This window comes from Triticum urartu, chromosome 1 (genome assembly GCF_003073215.2).
Source record: "Triticum urartu cultivar G1812 chromosome 1, Tu2.1, whole genome shotgun sequence".
NCBI lineage: Eukaryota > Viridiplantae > Streptophyta > Magnoliopsida > Poales > Poaceae > Triticum > Triticum urartu.
Genome location: NC_053022.1, coordinates 395,400,307 through 395,422,905, shown reverse-complemented (window position 1 = coordinate 395,422,905; position 22,599 = coordinate 395,400,307). Strand labels below are relative to the sequence as shown.

Sequence of the window (22,599 nt, the reverse complement as noted above, 5' to 3'; positions counted from 1 at the left end):
GCAGATTCAAACCATCTCGACCGTATGTTATCTAGCGGTTCAAATCGCTCCAATGTTGAGCACCAAACACGTTTAACGCTCTAATTACCCACCACTGACATTGGTTATAAACACGTTTTGACTCAACGCTATCCCTTGAAATCTGTCATGTAATTAATATCCTACCATTCCCGTGAAAAAATAATTGATATCTTACCAAATACCAACGTGCAACAGATATATCTTACCTAATATAACGTGCAACTAATATCCTACCTGATATAAACGTACATTGCACGTACATTATTACTAGTACATTAAAACACACTAGCTTTTATTTCAACACACACACGCGCGCTAGCTTTCAATTCAGTAGATCTTTCCTCCGGTGATAACTCATCTAAAAATAATCTTTAAATGCCCATAACAACTCCAGAAAAAATCTCATCCATTCTACCGAACTCACACACGCCATTGCCCATGAAGCATGCCCCGGCAGGCGGCATCATGGCACATTCCAGAACGGGACGGGGACAAAACGCAACACCGGAAAGCTGTTGACGGAACGGAATACGCCGAGTCGGTCTCCGAGAACATATACCCGTCGTCCTCGGCCAAACAAGCATCTTCGATCGTGTTGCTGCCTCGCCCTGCCTCGGTCTGCATGTTTGCTTCGTTGCTGTGGCTTCCACTGCACGCCCGCACGCCCGGCTCTTCGTCCCCAACCCACCTCTTGTTCCCCAACTCACCTCTCCAGCTCTCCTCCCCTTTAAAAGCTCCTCCCGAGCTTTCACCTCACACCACAACACGACCTTCGCTTCTTCCTATTAATCCTTGCTTGCTCCCCTCCTTCTTCCTTAGTGAAGTTAGCCTGATCGACCGATCCTATCCATATCTCCAGTGAGCCCAAGCTCGATCGTTTCTTCAATCCAAAGACCAAAGGAACTCCCTGGAACAAGAAAGGCCCAGGAGAAACGAATCGATACTAAAGAAACCTCCCGAGCGAGCTCCCTATCCTATCCACCCATCGCCATGGGCAGGCAGTGCTCTGTCCTCGCCCGTGCACACCACCAACAGTGTCGTGGGTCACCCAGAAACTAAGAGAGCAAGGGAGAGAGAAGAAACTCTTGCACCGCCCAACTCTTTTGGGCTGTTTCTTTGGGCTAGCGAGAATGCGGCAGCTGTCGTCGCTGCTGCAGGGGCTGGCCCGATCCATGGCTGGAAAAGAGAGGAAGGAGGATGATCCGCAGGGGACGGTGCTGCGGTCGTCGGGGACGCTGCGGGGCGAGGGCTCCGAGACCTTGGCCGCCGTGTGGTCTCGCCGCGGCGAGAAGGGCACCAACCAGGACTGCTCCCTCGTCTGGGAGGTGAGTTCCATCCAGCCGTCGCCTCTGCTCTGCTTCGTGATCCTGTCGCTACATGTTGATGCTCCGTTCCACGTGAAATTATATGCTCGTGGTGGTGGCAATCATTGGCGCCATACAGAGCATCTTGTAGAGCTCAGCACCCTACGTGGAGCTCTTTTGGTGAATCTTTTCATCAAGAATTTGAACAGGAAACTGTTTTGCTCCGGCGTTTCAATCAGATTGTGTTCTGTTTCTTTTCTTGCAAGCGAAGAAGATATTGTGCATGCTAGTGTCATGGTTCGTTGGCCCTGTCCCGTCGACCCATCCCTGCCATAGGAGGAAATAGTCCAAAAGAGGAGGCAGTTCTTGGGAGGGACTAGTCGCTGGCTTGTTCTCGTTCCTGACCACAGAATAAATCAAACGGCTTCCTAAAATATGGGGTTCAAAGCTCTCCCCGCTGTGTGCCTAATCATTTTTTCTTCTAATTTTTCTTTGTTTTTTGCGAGGTGTTTTAGTTCATCTTGTACTCTCCCGTACCGAGTTTTTCTTGTTACTGCGGGAAGTCTTGAATACGACTCAGACCCAATCTATCTTTGCGCCGTATTATGCTGAATTCATTTTGTAATCTGCTAGAAAAAGTATATTTTGTTACGTGCTAGAAAAAGTACAGAAACATACGTAGATATGTTTCTTACGAAATAGACAGAAACTGATTGAATTTTGTACTTACTAGTACAATCTAATGGGCAATGCCAAACGGAGTTGTGATTTTGGCCCTTAATTAAGCAGGCTCACTAATGTAAGTAGTGATACGTGGCTTATCTTGGCATAGGTTTTGTAGCATGTTGTTCACGAGGTCCTTGGATATGCTGCTTGCTTTTGGCTTCTACAGTACTCCATGCCAAAAAGGCATAATACACGTGTCTTGGTTTGTTGGAGAAAAAAAGGTGTTCGGCTTCTTGGTTTTCTGAATCCAATGTGGCTTGTTGGAGACTGACTGCGACGGCAGAAAGGGGTATTACGTTACCTACACTCGTAAACGGCACTGCTGAACACAGGTTGCAATGGGGGGAGAAACAAAAATCGCATTAGGCCAGGCCAACCAAAACTGTAACTCGATGTAAATATTAACCGCGTGTGTCTAGGGCACATCTAGATGTGCTCTATTTATTGCATATTTAAATGAGTGAATCAAGCATAAAGAAAAAAGAAAAAAAAAGAAAATATCAGCACGAATCTCAACGTAAGATCAATGACATAGGATTTAGATATGCAATACTTATGACACATTTAGATGTGCTTTAGCAAAACTGATATCAATACGCCAACAAATGAAAATACTCCTTTTCTTCAGGGATTCGGATGCCAGGATGACACCATCTTCTGCGGCATCTTCGACGGCCACGGCCAGTGGGGCCACTACGTCTCCAAGGCCGTCCGGGACTCGCTGCCGCCGTCGCTGCTGCGCCACTGGCAGGAGGCCGTCGCGCTGGCGTCGCTCATCGACGGCGAGAAGAAGCTCGGCGACTGCCAGTTCGACCTCTGGAGGCAGTCCTACCTGGCCGCCGCCGCCGCCGTCGATGAAGAGCTCCGCCGCAGCCGCCGTCTCGACGCGGTCAACAGTGGCTCCACGGCGTTGTCGATCGTCAAGAAGGGTGACACGATGGTTATCGCGAACGTGGGGGACTCACGAGCCGTCCTTGGCACCACGTCGGACGACGGCAGCATCGCCGCCGTTCAGCTCACCGTCGACTTCAAACCAAACCTGCCTCGTAAGTACAATACGCTGCTGCACATTCAGGATGGTTGATGAGAAGGCCGTTGCTCACTGGCAGCCAAATCTGATTTTGCAGAGGAGAAGGCGCGCATCGTGCAGTGCAAGGGCCGCGTGCACTGCCACGACGACGAGCCCGGCGTGCATCGGGTGTGGCTGCCCGACAGGGAGGCGCCGGGGCTGGCCATGTCACGCGCGTTCGGCGACTACTGCGTCAAGGACTACGGCGTGATCTCGGCGCCGGAGGTGACGCAGAGGAGGATCACCTCCCGGGACCAGTTCGTCATCTTGGCCACCGACGGGGTAAGCGACAAATTCTTCCTCTCGATGGTGGTAGTTGGCACAGTTCTACTGCATCATCTGATGGACGTGGGAAAATGGTGGCAGGTTTGGGACGTGGTCTCCAACGAAGAGGCGGTGCAGATCGTGGCTGACACGCCGGAGAGGGAGAAGGCGGTGAAGCGGCTCGTCCAGTGCGCCGTCCGCGCCTGGAGGCGCAAGCGGCGGGGCTACGCCGTCGATGATTGCTCGGCGATCTGCCTCTTCCTCCACCCGCCGCCATCGTAGACGGGCGCGCATTGCCATGTGGACCAGGAAGAGAGAGAGAGACCAGAATGGCAGATCACTGCAGATCAGGAGAGCGTGCGGCGGTTCGGCGGGTGATCGGGACGCCCGGACGGTGGGCGAACGTAACTGCTGCCGGTGGATGACCGAAAGATGAGGAGGACATGCGCCGATTGTCACCCGTCGACAGCTGCTGCGATCTGAACGATGACCAACAATGCATCCTACAGTGAATGCCATGCATGCCCATGATGGATCGCCCGGGATGTGGGAAGTGGGAACGGAAGGATAGGCACGTATGGGCGTGTATGGCGTGCAGGTGCAGCACGTTACGGCCGTGTCCACGCACTTGGACTGCGCATGCACAGGTGGCCGGTCAAAATGTGATCGACATCCGATCGCGTGCATGTGGCGCGCACCTGCATGCACATGTATTCTCCAACCACGTACCCCTCTTCCCTGTGCTCATCACGCAATAAAAAAATATAAAAAATAAAAATGCCTTAATTACATGACACATCCCCGTGCTTATCATGTCAGATGTACTGCTTCTAACCCTCTGCATCTGCACGCTGTAAAAAAAAATCACCTGCTGCATTATAAAGTTAGGAATGTGCATCTGCAGATGTGTACGTAACGTGCCGCGTGCTCCAACTTCCTTCAAGTCGACACGATTGACTATTCACAGTTTCACATACTTTCTTCGTCTAGAAATACTTGTTAGGGAACCATTTTCCCGACAAATATCTTCAGACGAAGAAAGGAGTATATAGTATTGCTTGCTTTACCGACCGATCATTATTCGTTCCTAGTTAATTGGTCGCCCAGTTGATGCGAGGTTTTTAATTGCTCCGAGATTTGCCGTTTTGTGTATGATTTGTGTCAACGACATTAGCTGAGAGTTGACGTGCGTGTCTCCATGCTTCTCATTAATCATAAACCGTTCTTGTTGATCAGTTCTGGAAAACAAATAAAAAAGAATACGTCCTCATGTGGTTTTTTAGAAAAAGGAGGATAATTCCTGGCTCTTTATCATTGTGATGCACACAGTCAAAGTATGTTTTTGGAGAAGGGGATAACCCTTGGGACTCGGTCATGATATGTTGTAGTATGACAACCATATACTCCCTCCGTTCGGAATTACTTGTCTCGGATATGGATGTATTTAGAACTAAAATACATCTAGATACATTCATTTCTGCGACAAGTAATTCCGGACGGGGGGAGTATATCACAAAGCTGATTTAATGTGTGCCAACCCGTTTGAAACTCTGCCACTTCTGTTATCGTTTGCTCAATAATCTGATCATTCATGGATGTCAAGAATCTTCAGCAGCTATGATAGTGGTGTGGATGTGAGAATTGAGGCTAAAGCATATGCAATTAAGCAGGGACACGTACGTGTTATATAGAGGCAAAGATTACAAAGTGGTTAGGTGTAGGGCGTGGATTGATCTACAAGAAACTAGGCTATGCAATCTCAACAGCCCCACCGATCCTTATCCCTCGGTTACACATAACACGCACGTACGCACGTCTACATACGGTTTATACATCACCGTAGAATACAATGCTTAACACTACCCCTCAATCATAACTTATCTAAGTTAAGATTGTGTCGGAAAGCTTCTAGCTGCCTCAAAGACAAGGGTTTAGTAAACCCATCTGCAACCTGATCACCTGTAGGCACAAACCGAACATTGAGTAGTTTATTTGCTACCCATTCGCGAACAAAGTGATAGTCGATCTCGATATGCTTTTGTTCGAGCATGAAAAACAGGATTAGCGGTCAAATACGTGGCACCAAGATTATCACACCAAAGTGATGCAGCCCGCGGGTGATGAAGATCCAATTCTGTCAACATATTCTGCACCCAAATAACTTCAGCAGTTGCATTAGCTAAGGCTTTATACTCAGCCTCTATGCTAGACCTGGAAACAGTAGCTTGCTTGCGAGCACTCCAGGACACTGCGTTGCTTCCAAGAAAGACTGCAAATCCTCCCGTGGATCGTCTGTCATCAGGGCAGCCTGCCCAATCAGCATCAGAAAAGGCACTGACAAGCATGGAGTCAGATTTGCAAAGTTTGAGTCCAAGCCCTAGCGTCCCTTGAAGGTACCGGAGGATCCTCTTAACTGCAGTCCAATGAACAGAAGTGGGAGCATGCAAGAACTGACAGACCTTATTAACTGCATAGGAAATATCTGGCCGAGTCAAGGTAAGATACTGTAGTGCTCCTACCACACTCCTGTACCGAGTGGAGTCATCTGGTGCAAGTAGTTCTCCATCATGAAGAGATAGTTTCTCAGAGAGGGCCAGAGGTGTAAAAGAAGGTTTGCAACCTTTCATCCCAATGCGTTGAAGAATTTCTTGGACATATTTTTCCTGTGATAACAAAATACCACTTGCAACTGGTTTCACCTCAATGCCAAGAAAAAAATGTAGAGGCCCTAAATCTTTGAGTGCAAAATCCATACGCAGGTCCTTAAGAAGAGACTCAACTGCTGTAGGAGAAGAGCTGGTAAAAACAATATCATCAACATAAATAAGCACGAAGATGATAATGCCACGCCGACAATAGAAGAACAGCGAGGTATCTCCTTTTGATGCAACAAAACCAAGAGACTGTAGCTTGAAATATAACCGAGAGTACCAAGCTCGGGGTGCTTGTTTCAAACCATATAGAGCTTTGTCAAGCTTACAAACATAATGCGGTGAGGTTGAACTTTCATACCCAGGAAGTTGCCTCATAAAAACTTCCTCTTCCAGAACACCATGCAAAAACGCGTTCTTGACATCTAGTTGTCGAATGCACCAGTTTCAAGAGACTGCAACTGAGAGAATTAAGCGTATGGTGGCAACCTTTACTACAGGACTGAAAGTGTCCTCATAGTCAAGTCCATACCTTTGCTTGAAACCTTGGACAACCAAACGAGCCTTGTACCTGTCAATGGTGCCATCAGATCTCTTGATTTTATACACCCATTTATAGTCAATGACATTGCTACCCTTGACTGGTGGAACCAAACACCAGGTTTTGTTGTCCATTAGTGCCAAGTATTCCTCATCCATGGCCTTTTTCCACTTGGGATCACCAAGTGCTTCACGTACATTTGTTGGTTCACCTGCAGCACAAAAAGAACCCCAACGAACACAAACATACTTATAAACTTTAGGTTTGACAATACCACTTTGTGACCTGGTGTGCAAGTGCAGAGGAGGAGGCGAAGCAGGTTGAGCGGATTGAATTTGCAGCCGGTTTTGTGAAGCAGAATTGGCAGAATCAGCCGCAGCCACAGAAGATCCTGAGCCGACCGCAGCCGATCCCGAGGCAGATACATGGACGGGTCAGCGAGATGCGGCGCGGCCGCCCGTGGCGAACCACCAGGTGACAGATCCTGGCTGGGCCCTGGAGATTGCGGCGGCAGAGAGGCTTCCGAGTCCGCACCCAAGCCGCCACGTGGATCGCGCGGAGTCAGAGCATGAGGGGGTGGCCCGCCTGGCCGACCAGATGCACGTGGGGCTGGCCCGCCGGGAGCAGACGCGCGTGGGGTTGGCCCGCCTGGCCCGGACGCGGATGACAGCCGACCAGGGGACAGCGTGCCAGGGGGCCCGCCTGGCCGCCCGCCTGACGCGTCTGGCGACGCGGATCCCGGAGTAGATGGCGCTGCGGTTGCGTCAGGGAGCGATCCTGAGGAGACACTCCCGCCCAAATCCACTTCGGGAGCTGCGTCCGGATCCTCTGCAGCAGGCGATCCTGGCTGCATAAAATCAAGGTTATTTTCATTGATTTCTTCACTGATTTCTTGACCTGTTGCCTGCACACTTTCAGCAGAATTATCAAGAGTATTAGATATAGACATAGGGCCTGCAGCTGCGTCCACTCCTTGGAGAAAATTAGGTGGCAGAAGATGTGGTGGTAAAAGAACAAGTTCTTTCCGAAGTTGCGCACCGGCATTGGAATGAAGTTTGGCGAAGGGAAAAACTTGTTCGTCGAACACAACATCGCGAGAGATATAGACACGCTCGGAAGAGATATCAAGGCATTTGTACCCCTTGTGAAGACTACTATAACCCAAAAAAGCACATTGCTTGGAGCGAAACTCGAGCTTGTGCTTGTTGAAAGGACGTAAGTTGGGCCATACGGCGCACCCAAAAATACGAAGGAAGGTGTAGTCTGGTTTGGTTCCAAAGAGACGTTCAAGAGGGGTTTGGTTCTTAATAACACGACTAGGAACGCGATTGATAAGGTAGACAACTGTGAGGAATGCTTCGTCCCAAAACTTTAGTGGCATAAACACATGAGCCAAAAGCGAGAGACCAACTTCCACGATGTGCCTGTGTTTTCTTTCTGCAGCTCCATTCTGTTGATGGGCATGAGGGCACGAGACATGGTGAGTAATGCCAATGCGCTCAAAAAAAGGATTGAGCTTTTGGTATTCACCTCCCCAGTCTGTTTGCATAGCGAGAATTTTACGATTAAAAAGGCGTTCAACATGAGCTTGAAAGGAGTGGAATTTCTCAAACACATCAGATTTATTTTTGAGCAAATAGATCCAACTAAACTTGCTGAAATCATCAATAAAACTGACGTAGTACTTTTGTCTGCCTACAGAGACGGGTCCAGGACCCCAAACATCTGAATAAATGAGCTCTAAAGGAGCTTTGGACTCACTATTGGAACGGGAATAAGGTAGCTGATGGCTCTTGGCCATCTGACATGCATCGCAAACCAAGATGGTCTTGTTTATTTGACACACGAAGATGAAAATCTCGAAGAATTTTCTGAACTACCGGAAGGGAGGGATGCCCTAGACGCTTGTGCCACCGAGATGTGGATGGTGTGGTTGCTTCAAGGGCTTGGCGTTGAGGCACACCTTGCCGACCAGTAACAGGAAACAAACGCCATTTACTCTTGTTTTGAAGAATGGTTCTCCGGGTAGCCTGATCCTTGACAAAAAAAAGTTTGAGGGTGAAGCTCAATAAACACATCATTATCTTTCATAAGCTGATAAGCAGAAAGAAGACTCTGTTCGGCACTAGGGACATGAAGGATGTTGTTTAATTTCAAGGAGCCAGAGGGAGTGGACAAAACTGAATGGCCAATATGTGCAATATCCATACCTTGACCGCTAGCGGTGTGAATTTGTTCGTTGCCGGTGTAGCGATCACGGACGGCCATCTTTTATAACTCTCCGGTGAGGTGATCTGTAGCACCGGTGTGGAGATACCAGTTGGTATCCACGCCATAGGAGTGAGCTGCGTTGGCAGCGCGAGGTTGGCCGCCGCCGCCACCACCGCCGCCGTTGTTGCCGCGATCACCACCACCAACAGGGTTGCGGACGTTATTGTTGTAGCTCTTGTCATAGCGCTTTTTGCAGCGCCACACCCCATGGCCCTCCTCTTTGCAGATCTGACAGCGTTCACGGTCACCGCGGTCACCACCCTGGTTGCGCGGCGCACCGCCAGAGGAACCACCACCATAGTTGTCGTTGTAGCGTGGTGGTCCAGGGTTGTTGTTGTAGCCGCCACGTCCACCGTCGCCGCCACTACTGCCGCCACCACGGCTGTAGTTACCGCCACGGCCGCCGCCACGTGACGCAAGGTTGGCAGAGTGGTTCGGGGAGAACGCCGCCTGCTGGGCGGCGACGCGGCCTTCCGCCGCCAGGAGCAACGAGAAGAGCTCAGTGAGCCCGATCTGTTGATCAGTGGCGGCTCGCGTGGAGATGGCCGAGACGAAGCCATTGTAGTACGGTTCATGCACCAGGCCCTGAAGAATTTGATCGACTAGATCATCTTCTCCAAGAGGCTTCCCGGCTGCTGCGAGTTCGTCAGCAATGCCCTTCATCTTGGTGAAGTAGGCTGCTGCCGACATGTCCCCCTTGCGCGTATTACCTAGGGCAGACCGAAGCTGGAGAGTGAGTGCCCTAGATTGCGATGAAAAGCTTTGCACCAAAGCTTGCCAGATGCCAGCAGAAGTAGTATGGTTCGAGACTTGCATGAGGACATCATGAAAAAGAGATGCAATCAAGAACGTAAGCACCTGTTGGTCCTGTGTCTCCCAGATGGCGTGCTCGGGGTTCGACGTGGTGACGGTTTCCTTCTTCCCGTCGGCGATGTCCCTCTCCGTGAGAAGAACGGCGTCTGGCTCCTTGCGAGATCCATCAAGGTAGCCCATCATGCCTGCAGCTTTGATGTGCGGCAGGACTTGCGCCTTCCATACAAGGAAGTTTTCCCTGGTCAGTTTCTCGATGATGGTGTGACCAAGAGATGCGAGGGAGTGGGAGGCCATGGCGACGGAGGAGGACGAGGATGACATGACCTAGATGCATGGGAAGAGTTTGGCTCTGTATACCATGTGAGAATTGAGGCTAAAGCGTATGCAATTAAGCAGGGACGCGTACGTGTTATATAGAGACAAAGATTACAAAGAGGTTAGGTGGTTAGGGCGTGGATTGATCTACAAGAAACTAGGCTATGCAATCTCAACGGCTCCATCAATCCTTATCCCTCGGTTACACATAACACGCACGTACGCACGTCTACATATGATTTATACATCACCGTAGAATACAATGCTTAACAGTGGGAACTGTGGATTCCATGCGCATAAACATTGCATCAACCACAGAAGACCGTTGGGGGCGGGTAATTATTACTTATCTCTATCATAGCATGCCACTGCAACATGATTCCGTTCCATTTTCCTTAATTAAGACGTAAGCAACAGGGTTAGCCGAGCATGGAATAGAGTAGGCTAAGAAAGAAAAAGACTAGTGCAATGCCACTTTTGGCTTACTCTATTGTTGAAACTTAAAACCCACTCGTCTGAAGGAAATAAAATCTCAGCATCCTTCATTCCACATAAATTCTAAAATTCCCTCATCCTATATTCTTGTGGTGCATATCGTCGTAATTTTTTTGTATTCGATACTTGGACTCACTCAGGTCTAGAGGTCTTCTTTTATCTCTTGGGAGTTTTACGGACTATACTCGAATTTACCTTTTCGTAACCCCTAGTTCAAAATTGCACGCCCTTATCCATATACTGATAATAATCTGTGAAAAGTCACCACCAAGTATGAGTACTTCCTCTGGGGTTGGAACAACATGATACATATGGAGAAAATAGTGCAGAGGTCGACATTGAGATGTACTATCGGAGGATAGACCGTGAAAATAAATCAAAAATGAAGCACTAAGATCTTTTTTCTCCCATGCCATGAAAAGATGAAAAGAAAAGTGCTTGTGATGGATAAATCCGATCATGGCCTCATGCATGCATGTCAGCGTGTGTGCTCATAGTCCAGACGTCGACTTTTCAATAGTAGGAGTACATACGTACTCGTACTCCCTCTTTGATACGGAGGGAGTATTAGCTTGAATCGAAAGCTAAATAAATATCCATGTGATGGCTCAGAGAGCTTCACAGGATTAAACGAACTTGAGATTAAATAATTTGGCTGCAAGATGTGAACTGATGTCAACAGCAAGCTTGATTTGGAATGGGACGGCGAGCGTGTTAACTTGTTATAATCGAAATGTCTCTCTCCGTCGGCATATCCATGAGCTGGTGGGCCGGGGAAAACTATTAGAGAAACATATCCTCTCAATCACTACAAACAATCTATCTAAGAAAAGGTGTCGACAGCTCACAGAGTGCTTAAAAATACTTGCGTTGCGACCTCTTCTCGTAGGTTCATAGTACATAACCCCTTTGTTTCTTACCTGATTAAAGGATTACTCAGCATATATAAAGTAATTATTCTGGGTTTAATTGCAGGGCTATTTGGCTTTTTTTTTCAAAAACAAAAGGGAGCTAGCATGTAATTCCTCCGGTTTTTTTGGTCCGCATATAAAAAATTTCTAAAGTCAAACTTCATAAAGTTTGACCAACTACATAAGAAAAAATATAAAAATCCACAATATAAAATCAATATATTTAGATGCATCATGAAATTTATTTTCATACTATAACTTTTGTATTGTAAATGCTGCCATTTTTAAAGATAAGTTTCGTCAAACTTTATGTAGTTTGATTTCAAACAAATTTTATACGCAGAGCAAAAAGAAACAGAGAAAATATCTATAGCTCGCTTCACTTGTTAAAACCACTAGATGTGTCAGAAATCATAGCTACTCCCTCCATCTCATAATATAAGATGTTTTTTTTGCGGGAGCATAATATAAGACGTTTTTGCAAGCTATTTTATATTGTGGGATGGAGGGAGTATGCATGTTCCGAGGAACGAGCCACTTGGGTAGGTTTCGATCAAATTTTCGAACAGCTAAGGCCTCCTTTGGTTTGTAGGAATGTCATAGGATTTCTATAGGATAGGATTTGCATAAGAAAATTTCCTTTGAGGCCCTTTAGTTTGTAGCAATGGATTCCTATTCCTATATAGAATAGGAATCAATCCTTCACATTTTGGAGGAAAAAAAACATTAGCTAAGACTCAATGAAAAAATCCCTATCCTATGCATCAAATGACATCTTTTTCTCTATAGAAATTGAGATGCATGTCATTTCACTTCCTATGATTTTCCTATTCCTATAACATTTCTATCCTATGAACCAAAAAAAGCCTAAATTTTTTGTCTAGCTCAGTAATAGGAGTCTACACTATTTGCCGACAGACTGTGGTGACGTCCTTCCGGAAGAAGGCACACCTGGAGCCCGATGTCATGGCAGGCGCACGACATTATCCTAACTATGCATGCACTGTGCTACTTTCAGCACCAAACTAAACTCATCCAACCAGCACATACATGCAGAAAAAGATCTAGCATGTGCATAAACAGTACCACATATAGTAAACCGGGGACAAATCACCGGTCGAATCAACGTCAAAGCGCGTGTGCGGTGTGATGAGAAAAAAGGAAATCGACTTACGTGGTGGCTCAAGTAACATCACACCTCATCATGTACGGCAATCTCGCTTGCCAAGCTACCAGCCCGAGAATCTATGCCACGCGCACGCCGACTGAGCCAAGTTTTGTTGCAAGGACATGTACAATGATTGATAAGATAGTTTTATCTTAAGTTTTGCATGTAAATTAGAGATGACAAAAAAACATGTCTACAATAGGTCATCTCTTAACCTTATCTATAATAATTAGTAGTTCTTAAAAATATGGTAAGACAAATTATGCTAAGAGATCATCTCTTATCTTTTCTTAAATAAGATAAGACGAGCCTTCTCTTATGATTTCTATCTTCTCCACCTCATCATTTATCCTATGTGGCACTCTTAAGATAGAACCATTGTACATACCCTAACTGGGATGTACAGTGTGGGGCTGTCGTACAGGTTTCACCACCACGAGAGGGCTGCTAATTTTTATTCACAGGGATTACTGAGTCAGATTTTTGTATAGGTTTTGGTCTTTGCATCATGTACGCTACAAGATGAACATAAACAAAATTATAGACAGTGAAGGTTTGGACGAGTACCGCTTGGGGAGCAAATAATACACACTTCATTACCTGGGTTTTTCTTGAGAGAAAAATGTTCATGTTTCTTTTCGTGCCAAATAGCAAACCGGGCCGGTGTTAGCAAGACCCATCGTACATACCTAATATAGCTGATCCTATGAACTTATTTCTGCAGCTACAATCATACACGGAAAAAGATACACCAAAACATGCAACGACCACATCTCATTGAATTATCAAATTCCCACATTAACTCGCGAGGCAATCATCTAGTGTATTTAAATAGTTGATCTCAACTATCTCTAATTCTCTCATTACGTTGTCTCCCACCTCTTCAACTACGCCACGCCAACATCCATTAGCACTATTTTTAGGCCTACGCAAACCACATTCATGTACTCCCGCCGTCGCAAATACAAAGTGCATGGAGAAAGTCCACCTCAACATGCAAATAAGCATGCTAATTTCCACTCTATTGTGCTACTTATATTTAATTAATATTTTGCAACTACAAACTAATGAAACTCAGTAAATCGTATGTATTTTCAGTTTTAACTATCACATTATTACTCAAAATATTCATGTTCGATATAATTGAACCTCATAAAAATATATCACAGCATATTTTGGCAACAACGTGTGAGGTGGTATCATCTGTTTCCTCTGTAAAGAAATATAAAAGCATTTAGATTATTATAATAATGATATAAACGCTCTTATATTTCTTTAGTGCTGAAATAAACAAACCTATCCATTGTATCGACCTCGTGCACGCGGCTGACGATCATGCCCCTGCCTCGTCGCACATTTCAGAACGGAACGGGGACAAAACGCAACTTCAAAATGTTATATTTTCGATTCGAAGACCTAAAAGTTGTTGACGGAATGGAATACGCCGGGTCAGTCTCCGAGGAAATATACCCCGTCCCGTCGTCCCATCTCCTTTCCTTGTTCCATGGGCAAAGAAGGCATCTTCGTGTTGCTGTGCAAGCGGACGGCCCCGCGCTGCTGCCTCGGCCTCGGTCTGCATGCTATCTGTAGCTTCTACTGCACTCCCGGGCTCTTCATCCCACCTCTTCGATCTTCCCTCCCCAGCTCTCCTGTCCTTTAAAAAGCTCCCTCCCTCCCCAGCTTTCACTTCACACCACAGCTCGACTCACGCCTCTTCCTTGGCGCCAGTCCAATCCTTGCTTGCTTCCCCACTTTCTTCCTTGGCCAAGTTAACCAGATCGATCGACTGATCCTATCCATAGCTCCAGTCCAAGCTCGTTTCTTCAATCCAAAGTCAATCGCCCTCATCCAAGAAAGATCCAGGAGAAACGATCAGGGCATCTCCCAAGCTAAAGAAACCGTGCGTGTGTACTCCCTGTCCATAACTCCATATCCATCGCCATGGCCGGAGACGGAGAGTGCTATGTCCCTGCCCGTGCACACCACCGGCGTCGTCGGTCGCGCAGAAACTAAGAGAGGAGGGGGAGAAGAAACTCTTTCGGGTTGTTTCTTTGGGGTAGCGAGAATGCGGCAGCTGTCGTCGCTGCTGCAGGGGCTGGCCCGATCCATGGCTCTGGGAAAGGAGAGGAAGGAGGAGGAGCAGGGGACGGTGCTGCGGACGTCGGGGACGCTGCGGGGCGAGGGCTCCGGGACCTTGGCCGCCGTGTGGTCTCGCCGCGGCGAGAAGGGCACCAACCAGGACTGCTCCGTTGTCTGGGAGGTGAGTTCCATCTTCCATCCATCGCCTGCTTTGCTCTGTGTTTCATAATCCGCTCGCTGCATGTTGATGCTCTGTTCCACGTCTCGTCGCAATCATTGGTGACTTTATAATAGTAGTAGCGAATTAGCGACGAGACAACTCAATATTCTCACTGACTTGGAGATTCTCATAAGGAACTTAGTTATGAAGAAGAAGAAGATGCTGTGCCATGGTTCGTTGGCTTTGTCCCCTCATTGCTGTAACCTGTTGAAGAAGAAGTCTAGAATAGTTTCTGACCACTGAATAAATCAAACAGCTTCATGTACCTGTCTCAGTCTGCCTGAGATATGGGCTTCAGCTCTCTCCCCCTTCGTTTGCCTAATCAATTTTCTGATTTTTCTTTATCTTTGTGAGGTGGTTTAGTTCGTTTTGCACTCTTCAGTACAGTTCTGTTGTTGCTGCGACAAGTCTACAATACATCCTAGACTCAGTATGTCGTTGTGCCAAAAAATATTGCGTTGAATTATATTGGTTATCCACAAGAGAAATTTATAGACAGAAATAAAGATATGTTTCTTAGTAGAAAAATGGACCAAAACTGATTCAGTAAACGAGACTATAATAACAATCTATCGGAGCAAAGTGCCCAACCGAGCAATGAGGTAGTCTCTTTACTAAATTACTGATGTTGGCCCTTAGTTAAGCAGTTTTTTTCACTGATGTAGTGCTACGTGGCTTATCTAGACATAGGTTTTGTAGCATGTTGTTCACGAGGTCCTTGGATATGGCGCTTGCTTTTGGCCTCTAGGCGTTTCTCTTTTACTATACTAGTACTACTAACTGTATCTCCATGCCAAAAAGGCATAATACGTGTCTCGGTTCGTTGGAGAGAAAAAGGTGTTAGGTTTCTTGGTTTCTGAATCTAATGTGTAGCTTGGGTCGTTATCCAAGAGGTTATGACTGCGATGGCAGAAAACGGTGCACTACCAAAGACAGGTTGCATGAGAAACAAAAAATCTCAACTTCTCAAGCCGTACATCTCTAATTCCTAGTTCAATCTCGAAAAAATATCTTTAATTCCTAGTATTTTCATGCATATTTCAAGTTCAAAATAGCCAAACCGAAATGGACACCAAGCTAAAAGTAAACTTGTTCTGTGGTTTTCTCCTTCTCTTCAGGGGTTCGGATGCCAGGAGGACACCATCTTCTGCGGCATCTTCGACGGCCACGGCCAGTGGGGACACTACGTCTCCAAGGCCGTCCGGGACTCGCTGCCGCCGTCGCTGTTGCGCCGCTGGCAGGAGGCCGTTACGCTGGCGTCACTCATCAACGGCGAGAAGAAGCTCTGCGACTCCCAGTTCGACCTCTGGAAGCAGTCCTACCTGGCGGCCGCCGCTGCCGTCGACGAAGAGCTCCGACGCAGCCGCCGCCTCGATGCGGTCAACAGTGGCTCCACTGCTCTGTCCATCATCAAGAAGGGTGACACGATGGTGATCGCGAACGTCGGCGACTCACGAGCCGTCCTGGGGACCACGTCGGACGACGGCAGCATCGCCGCCGTCCAGCTCACCGTCGACTTCAAACCCAACCTGCCTCGTAAGTACGCTGCGACAGACGCGCCGCTGCACGTTCAGCATTCTTGGGACGGCCATTACTCACCCACGGTGAAAACTGAATTGCAGAGGAGAAGGCGCGCATCGTGCAGTGCAAGGGTCGCGTGTACTGCGACGAGGACGAGCCCGGCGTGCACCGGGTGTGGCTGCCCGACAGGGAGGCGCCGGGGCTGGCCATGTCGCGCGCGTTTGGCGACTACTGCGTCAAGGACTACGGCGTCATCTCGGCGCCGGAGGTGACGCAGAGGAGGATCACCGCCCGGGACCAGTTCGTCATCCTGGCCACCGATGGGGTAAGCAGCCAACCACCTTTTTATGCCTTGGCTGTTGGCACAATCCTATTGCATCGTCTGATGGTCGTCGAAAAATGGCGGCAGGTTTGGGACGTGGTCTCCAACGAAGAGGCGGTGCAGATCGTGGCGGCCACGCCCGAGAGGGAGAAGGCGGCGAAGCGCCTGGTCCAGTGGGCCGTCCGTGCCTGGAGGCGCAAGCGGCGGGGCTACGCCGTCGACGACTGCTCGGCGATCTGCCTCTTCTTCCACCACTCGCCGCCATCGTAGACGGACGGCTTCGTCCCTGCATTGCCGTGAAGACCAAGCAAGAGAAAACGCCCGTCCTTTTCTTGGTAGAGTGAGTGCAGACGTCGCGGTCAGAGACCAAAATGGAAGATCACAGCAAATCACAACGTGCGGCAGTCGGGACGGTGGGCGAACTGCTGCCGGTCGATGACCGGAAAATCTCCCCCAAAATGCACGAGAATCAACAGCAGCCAACGGCAAGGGGGCAAATGCATTTTTGTCCTCATTTTTGGTGTATGCCTCCGTCTCTGTTATGACGGGAAATCGTCACAATCATTGCCTTGTTATCTGTGTACATCAATCACAACAGGGTCATACATCACCGCCTTTGGCGCCGATAATTTGCGCCCAAAACAATCTCAATCTTAGATATTCTGCACTGAAGCATCATGCATTATTTGGTGCATCCCTGTTCATATCGACTGCCGATTCGGTAGGAAGCAGTCACACAAGTGAGAATTTCAATCTGTGGTGGCTGTGGCCGTGAAAGTCATCGTCGAGTTAGCCGCCGTAGCGACTTCTTAGCGTCTCCGGTGGCTCCTCTTCCATGATGCCAGCTCCGGTCGTGGCCAAGTATTCCCTTATTGTGGTTCTCCGGTCACCCAGATAGGTGTGGTCCAGGAAATTGCTATATGCTGGTTCTCCCAGATTCTTGGCAGCAAGAACACTGCAAGGCAATCAAAACCCGTGTGAGGTGGTCGCAATATCAGAAGGATCGGACTTTATCTACACCCCCCTTGATGATAGAGACAGTTCGATAGAAAATGCGTTGGTACAAGAACTAGAATGTTCAGAGCAATGACTTATTTAGTTATTTTTGCTTCATGATGCATCTTGCTTTCAGATGTCACAAAGCAATGATATCATCTTGCTTGCAGAATGCCCCTTGCTTTGAGATGTCACTGATGAGATGTACCAGGAGAACAAATATATCATATAATAATAGGTGTCTCGGTGGAGTTCAAAGGTGTACAGTGATTTTAATATGCAGAAGATGCCTTTGCTGATGCTTATAACGGGTTTATTGAAGAACAGGATAATTAAAAAAAAGAAGCAACTAAGTGGATAGTAAGCATAAGATGCCTGAAGAGTAAACATACTTACCAGTGCCTGAGATATAGACGACAGGGTAAGATATCATCCCTCCATATTTTATCAATGTTGTACCGTCCATAGTGCTGATTATATATCTCTTTGCTTCCTGCAGAAAGAATTGGTCAACGTTTCAGTGTGTTACATGGAATTAGGAATGAGATTACAATTTTGGGCTGTCTTGTGCAATTATCCAAAAGTAAATAGCTTTGTACCTGCATAAGGCATCACTTTGCCATAAAAGGGTAAAAGAAATACTACCATGCTTAAAGCTTTGCTCATCGTCATAAAGTTTCACTATTTGAACAAACTTGTCTGTGTTAATTCTACTCTGATGCTTTTGTCATCCTATGATTCCTTAAAATCCTGATTTCTTTTCAGTGGAACTTGATCCTGCGATTCAAAGTATATGTGTGACCCAGTTTTAAAATAACTTTATATTATACATGAGCAAACTATTACTATCCTAGTAACCAATTGTTGATATCTCGTTGTATTTTTATTCAGGTATCACCCTGGCGATTTATGTAATTTTACCCTAGCTGGTCAATAGTAAACAATTGCGATAACAGAGGCAGATAAATATGCTAAAAGACCTCAAAGAATAACATAGTTAAAAGTCATATCTTGTTATAAATTAACACAAACATGCAACAATTCTTCTCAGAAATTGTTATCAAATATTATTAAATACTCCCTCTGTTCCTAAAGTATAAGAAGTTTTGGCAGTTCAAAGAGGAAAACAGGATGCTGGACACAAAAACGTAAAAGAGAAGTCTAGATCATCACTCCAATGTATCAGATGAATATAAAAAGGGATGCCAGGTCACCAAGAAAATAGTCTTTCTAGTTTCTACCAAATAATGGAAAAAGAAATATTACATCTGTCTCAAAATGTAAGACGTTTTTTGACATTACATTTTGAGACAGAGGGAGTATATCCTACCAAGCTCTGCAGCTAAGGGCCTGCTTGGATATCGTTTCCTTTCTAAATCCCCCGTAAAACATTGCCGGGTAAGAAAAAGTCAGGTGGGTTCGCTTGGTTCATCGGATTGGGCCTGTAATATTTACACCTGTATCCCCTATCATGCTCTTATTCAGTCGGTTTATGATACAGGCCTCGACTCGTCGTTTTTTTTCCGGCTGGAAAACACCTGTGGCCCAGTAATATACGCATGTAAACTAATACAGCTGTATAATATTTACACCGATGCCAAGCGGGACCTAAGTATGTCTGGAGCATGGTAGCCAAATGTGTAGGACCTGTAGATAGACCTGGTTGTTTCTGCCAGTATTTCTGGTGGATTCCTACTTTCTTGCCTAGTAGAAGTCAAAACTTACAAATTGTGGGCTTGGCGGCTCTTTGCTGGGTGATGTGGAAACTTCCACCAGAGTTTGTTTTGAATTTAAACTGGTCTGATAGCCTGCTGAATTTGAGTGCTGTGCATGCTCGTTTATGCATTACTGGGCAGGCCTATAATCTGATGAAGTTCGTGTGATGCTGGAGGAAGGAGCGAATGCACTGCAATGTGAGGCACTGACGGCCCATGATGATGGACATGGTGAAGGAAGAAGGCAAAATCTGCGCCTGGAAGATGATGGACATGAGGAAGCTGAAGAGGACGATGGAAATGGGAACATAGCTATGGAGGAAGACTAAAAGAAAAGGCTGAGGTTTCAGTGGATACGGATGATCTGCCTTTCTCCTGATGATCTGGCACCCCTGACAATCAAGTTGTGTGCTAGGGTAGTTGGCTTTCAATCTCTGTAATATACACCGTCGTTTTCTTAGCAGTTCTTGCTGCTGTTAGCTTAGATGCGGCAGCGGCCTGCGAATTCTGTCGTTAGGCCCTTTTATTTCAGTTTGGACACAAATTTGCAATGGGTGCTTTTGTTTTATTTTCATTTCATTATCTTTTGATAGTGGAACCCAATCCCTTTTTCAGATCGTAATGGGAAAAAATCCTACCATATCTTATCAATAGTCAAACAGACAAACCCATTACAAAGTCAGTAGCAAAGTCATTGAAATGAAATGCAGAACTGAAAGAAATTTGAGTGTCATATAGATTCAACCTTTGCATCTCACTTGGAAATACTCTTCATCGCTATAGCGTGCACAGACAACCTGAACCAATAAATTCCATCAAGATGAATAATAACTGCATTGCAGGAAAGATCAAACAAAAAACTAAGCTAGAAATTCAGTCCCAAAATACAGGCCCTTACAGCTGGATTTGGAAAAGGCGCTCCATCCAGTCCTTCAGGGGCCACCTGACAACACATATATACATAAACAAAAGAGTTAGCCTAAATTAAAAGCCAGGACTGGACACTGGACAATCTAAACTCCACCAAAAGCCAGGCTTGAGATGAAGAAACTGAAAACCTAACAAAATTGGTTAGCATGCAGTGAATTAACTGCTCACCCACCGCAAGAAATCTGAACTCGAGCTCCCTCTCGATGAATGCTGGCACCTGCGAATATCCCAATTCAGTACTTCACTAAAACCTAAAAAAACTTCACTGGATTGCACATGAACAAAAAGTTGCACACTATCATAAAGTGCAGCACAGTACCTCCTCCTCCTTGATTTCAAACACAGTGACAACTATCATTTCTCCCTCACAATGCTCCACGCTTAAGCTTGAGAACTCCTACAAGTCAATCCCAATACTTCAATGAAAATCAAAACTTTATGGAAACCCAAATAAAAATGCAAGTTCCTGGCAGAAGCACACTAAACTCTACATCCTCAAACATACAAATCTAAAATCAATAATTTCGATCTATCAATAAAACACCACACTTTCCTTTCTTCTATTACCATAGACAACGAAGACGAGTATCCATGCTTCAGAAAATCTGCTTAAGCAGTAACAAAAATCCTCTTCTGCTTGCAATAGAGTACTACAATAATTATCTTATACATTCGTAAACATATTTCCATGCCTCAGTTTTGTTCAGTGCGACATGGTTTCATCCTTTTGGACTCCACAAATGGATCAAAAGAAGCTTGCGTTCACATGGTCAAATGATCCCACGAATAACAAAGAGAAACATTAAGCAATAGAAAAAAAAATCACATGTTAGTCAATATAAAAGGCAAGCAATTATACATAAGACGAGTTTCATGCGTTGGTCAATATTAAAGATAAGCAATAAAATATCTTTTTCAGAATTTTGTAAAAAGAAAAGTGATACGGTCATCTCCAAAATTGCATCTAGCTCATATCAGTGGTGGTTATTTGATTGGACAGATGCCCTAACTGCACAATGAAAACTTCTCTTTTTTCCCTCTGTATCTTTCAACATAGCAAAAATCGACAGTCAAGCGCAACTATGGAAGAGGTGAAAAATCAAAACCATAGAGAAGCTCAATTCCCTATCACCCTCACTATTTGGTCATCCAGGAATTCCAAACATCACAACATTCAGGCAGAATTGCATATGACAGCTCCGAGCAATCCATCCATGTCCCTATGGAAAATTGGAAATACTACACACCTTGTAGAGTAATCAGACACTACTACGCCACAAACAGAAATGTGAAATGCAATCGGACGAACTATGCGTACACAAAGATGAAGCACAAGTACTGACAAGAGCATCATAAAGATAAGCATACAGTCTGCTTGCCTTAGTGGCCTCAATGGCGATGCCGCGCTCGAAGAAGATGGGGGCGGCGTGGGCGAAGACGCGCCGGAACCCGCGCAGCGCCGCCACACGGAACCCCTTCAGCTCCGGGAACGTGCTCCTCGCGCTCCGCTCTGGCGTCAGGGGCCTCGAAACTTAAGCCAGTGGTTTGGACTCGGAGTTTGTTACTGACGGGGAAGAGCCGTGGCACTCACCGGAGAGAAGGGAGCCGAAGCCGATGACGGAGATGCGGCCGTCGGGAGAGGCGATGCCGGCGAAGTCGGCGGCAGAGGCCAGCTCGCTGAAGGCGTCGCCGACGCTGCTGGTGGCCCGGGCGGCCGCGGTAAGAGGAGGCATGAGGCGGCGGCTGCGGCGGATGGACGGCAGAGAGGGTTCCGGCGATCGCCGGAGGTGGAGGAGGGGTCGTCGGTGGAGGGTGGGGCGGCCTGCCGCGTTGGATTTTGATCGGACAGCTGCGGATGGCCCGGGGCGGAGCGTTCCGGCGGAGGCGATGCCGCGCATTATTGGGGAAGGACAGGCAGTCGTGTGCTTCGCTTACAGTCACCACGGCAGCTTGTTGGTTTTCTAGGGAGATCGATCTCACATTAGGTGAGATCAATGAGATCAAATTTACGAGTACATGTTAAAACATTGTTAAAAAATTATAGAAACACTCAAAAAGTTTCAGTCATAATTCGACCTACATTAATAAAAACAAAAACAAAAAAGAAATTTGAACATGAACAGTGTCAAAGTACTATTCACTAAAGCTGCCACTATTCATATTCAAATTTGTCTTTTCTAGATCTCCATATGTACATCGAGTTTTGAGCTGATTTTTTAGAGCTGGAGACAGACCCCGCGTGGATATTGTCAAATAGTTTCAGAATT

The 22,599-nt window shown here is 46.6% G+C and overlaps 3 protein-coding genes and 1 long non-coding RNA gene across 4 annotated transcripts; 3 read left to right on the top strand and 1 right to left on the bottom strand.

Moving 5' to 3' along the window:
* The first annotated feature begins 609 nt into the window (after positions 1 to 609).
* On the top strand, positions 610 to 4,180 carry LOC125514448 (probable protein phosphatase 2C 48). Its single transcript, XM_048679791.1, has 4 exons — positions 610 to 1,346; positions 2,680 to 3,097; positions 3,179 to 3,402; positions 3,487 to 4,180. Exons 1-4 carry the CDS (start codon positions 1,152 to 1,154, stop codon positions 3,664 to 3,666), a joined length of 1,017 nt encoding a protein of 338 aa, XP_048535748.1. The 5' UTR covers positions 610 to 1,151; the 3' UTR covers positions 3,667 to 4,180.
* Positions 4,181 to 14,031: 9,851 nt separating this feature from the next.
* Positions 14,032 to 17,446, top strand: LOC125514430 (probable protein phosphatase 2C 48). The gene is made up of 4 exons (XM_048679758.1): positions 14,032 to 14,809; positions 15,967 to 16,384; positions 16,471 to 16,694; positions 16,779 to 17,446. The coding sequence occupies exons 1-4, from the start codon at positions 14,513 to 14,515 to the stop codon at positions 16,959 to 16,961; spliced, it is 1,122 nt and encodes a 373-aa protein (XP_048535715.1). The 5' UTR covers positions 14,032 to 14,512; the 3' UTR covers positions 16,962 to 17,446.
* Positions 17,180 to 22,286, bottom strand: LOC125514436. The gene is made up of 8 exons (XM_048679769.1): positions 21,924 to 22,286; positions 21,712 to 21,842; positions 20,652 to 20,729; positions 20,505 to 20,549; positions 20,301 to 20,345; positions 20,148 to 20,199; positions 18,084 to 18,180; positions 17,180 to 17,646 (listed from the first exon to the last, which is right to left on the bottom strand). The coding sequence occupies exons 1-8, from the start codon at positions 22,228 to 22,230 to the stop codon at positions 17,481 to 17,483; spliced, it is 921 nt and encodes a 306-aa protein (XP_048535726.1). The 5' UTR covers positions 22,231 to 22,286; the 3' UTR covers positions 17,180 to 17,480.
* On the top strand, positions 17,621 to 18,108 carry LOC125514442. Its single transcript, XR_007286450.1, has 2 exons — positions 17,621 to 17,751; positions 17,858 to 18,108. It is a non-coding gene; the product is annotated as an uncharacterized LOC125514442 (long non-coding RNA).
* Positions 22,287 to 22,599: the final 313 nt, after the last annotated feature.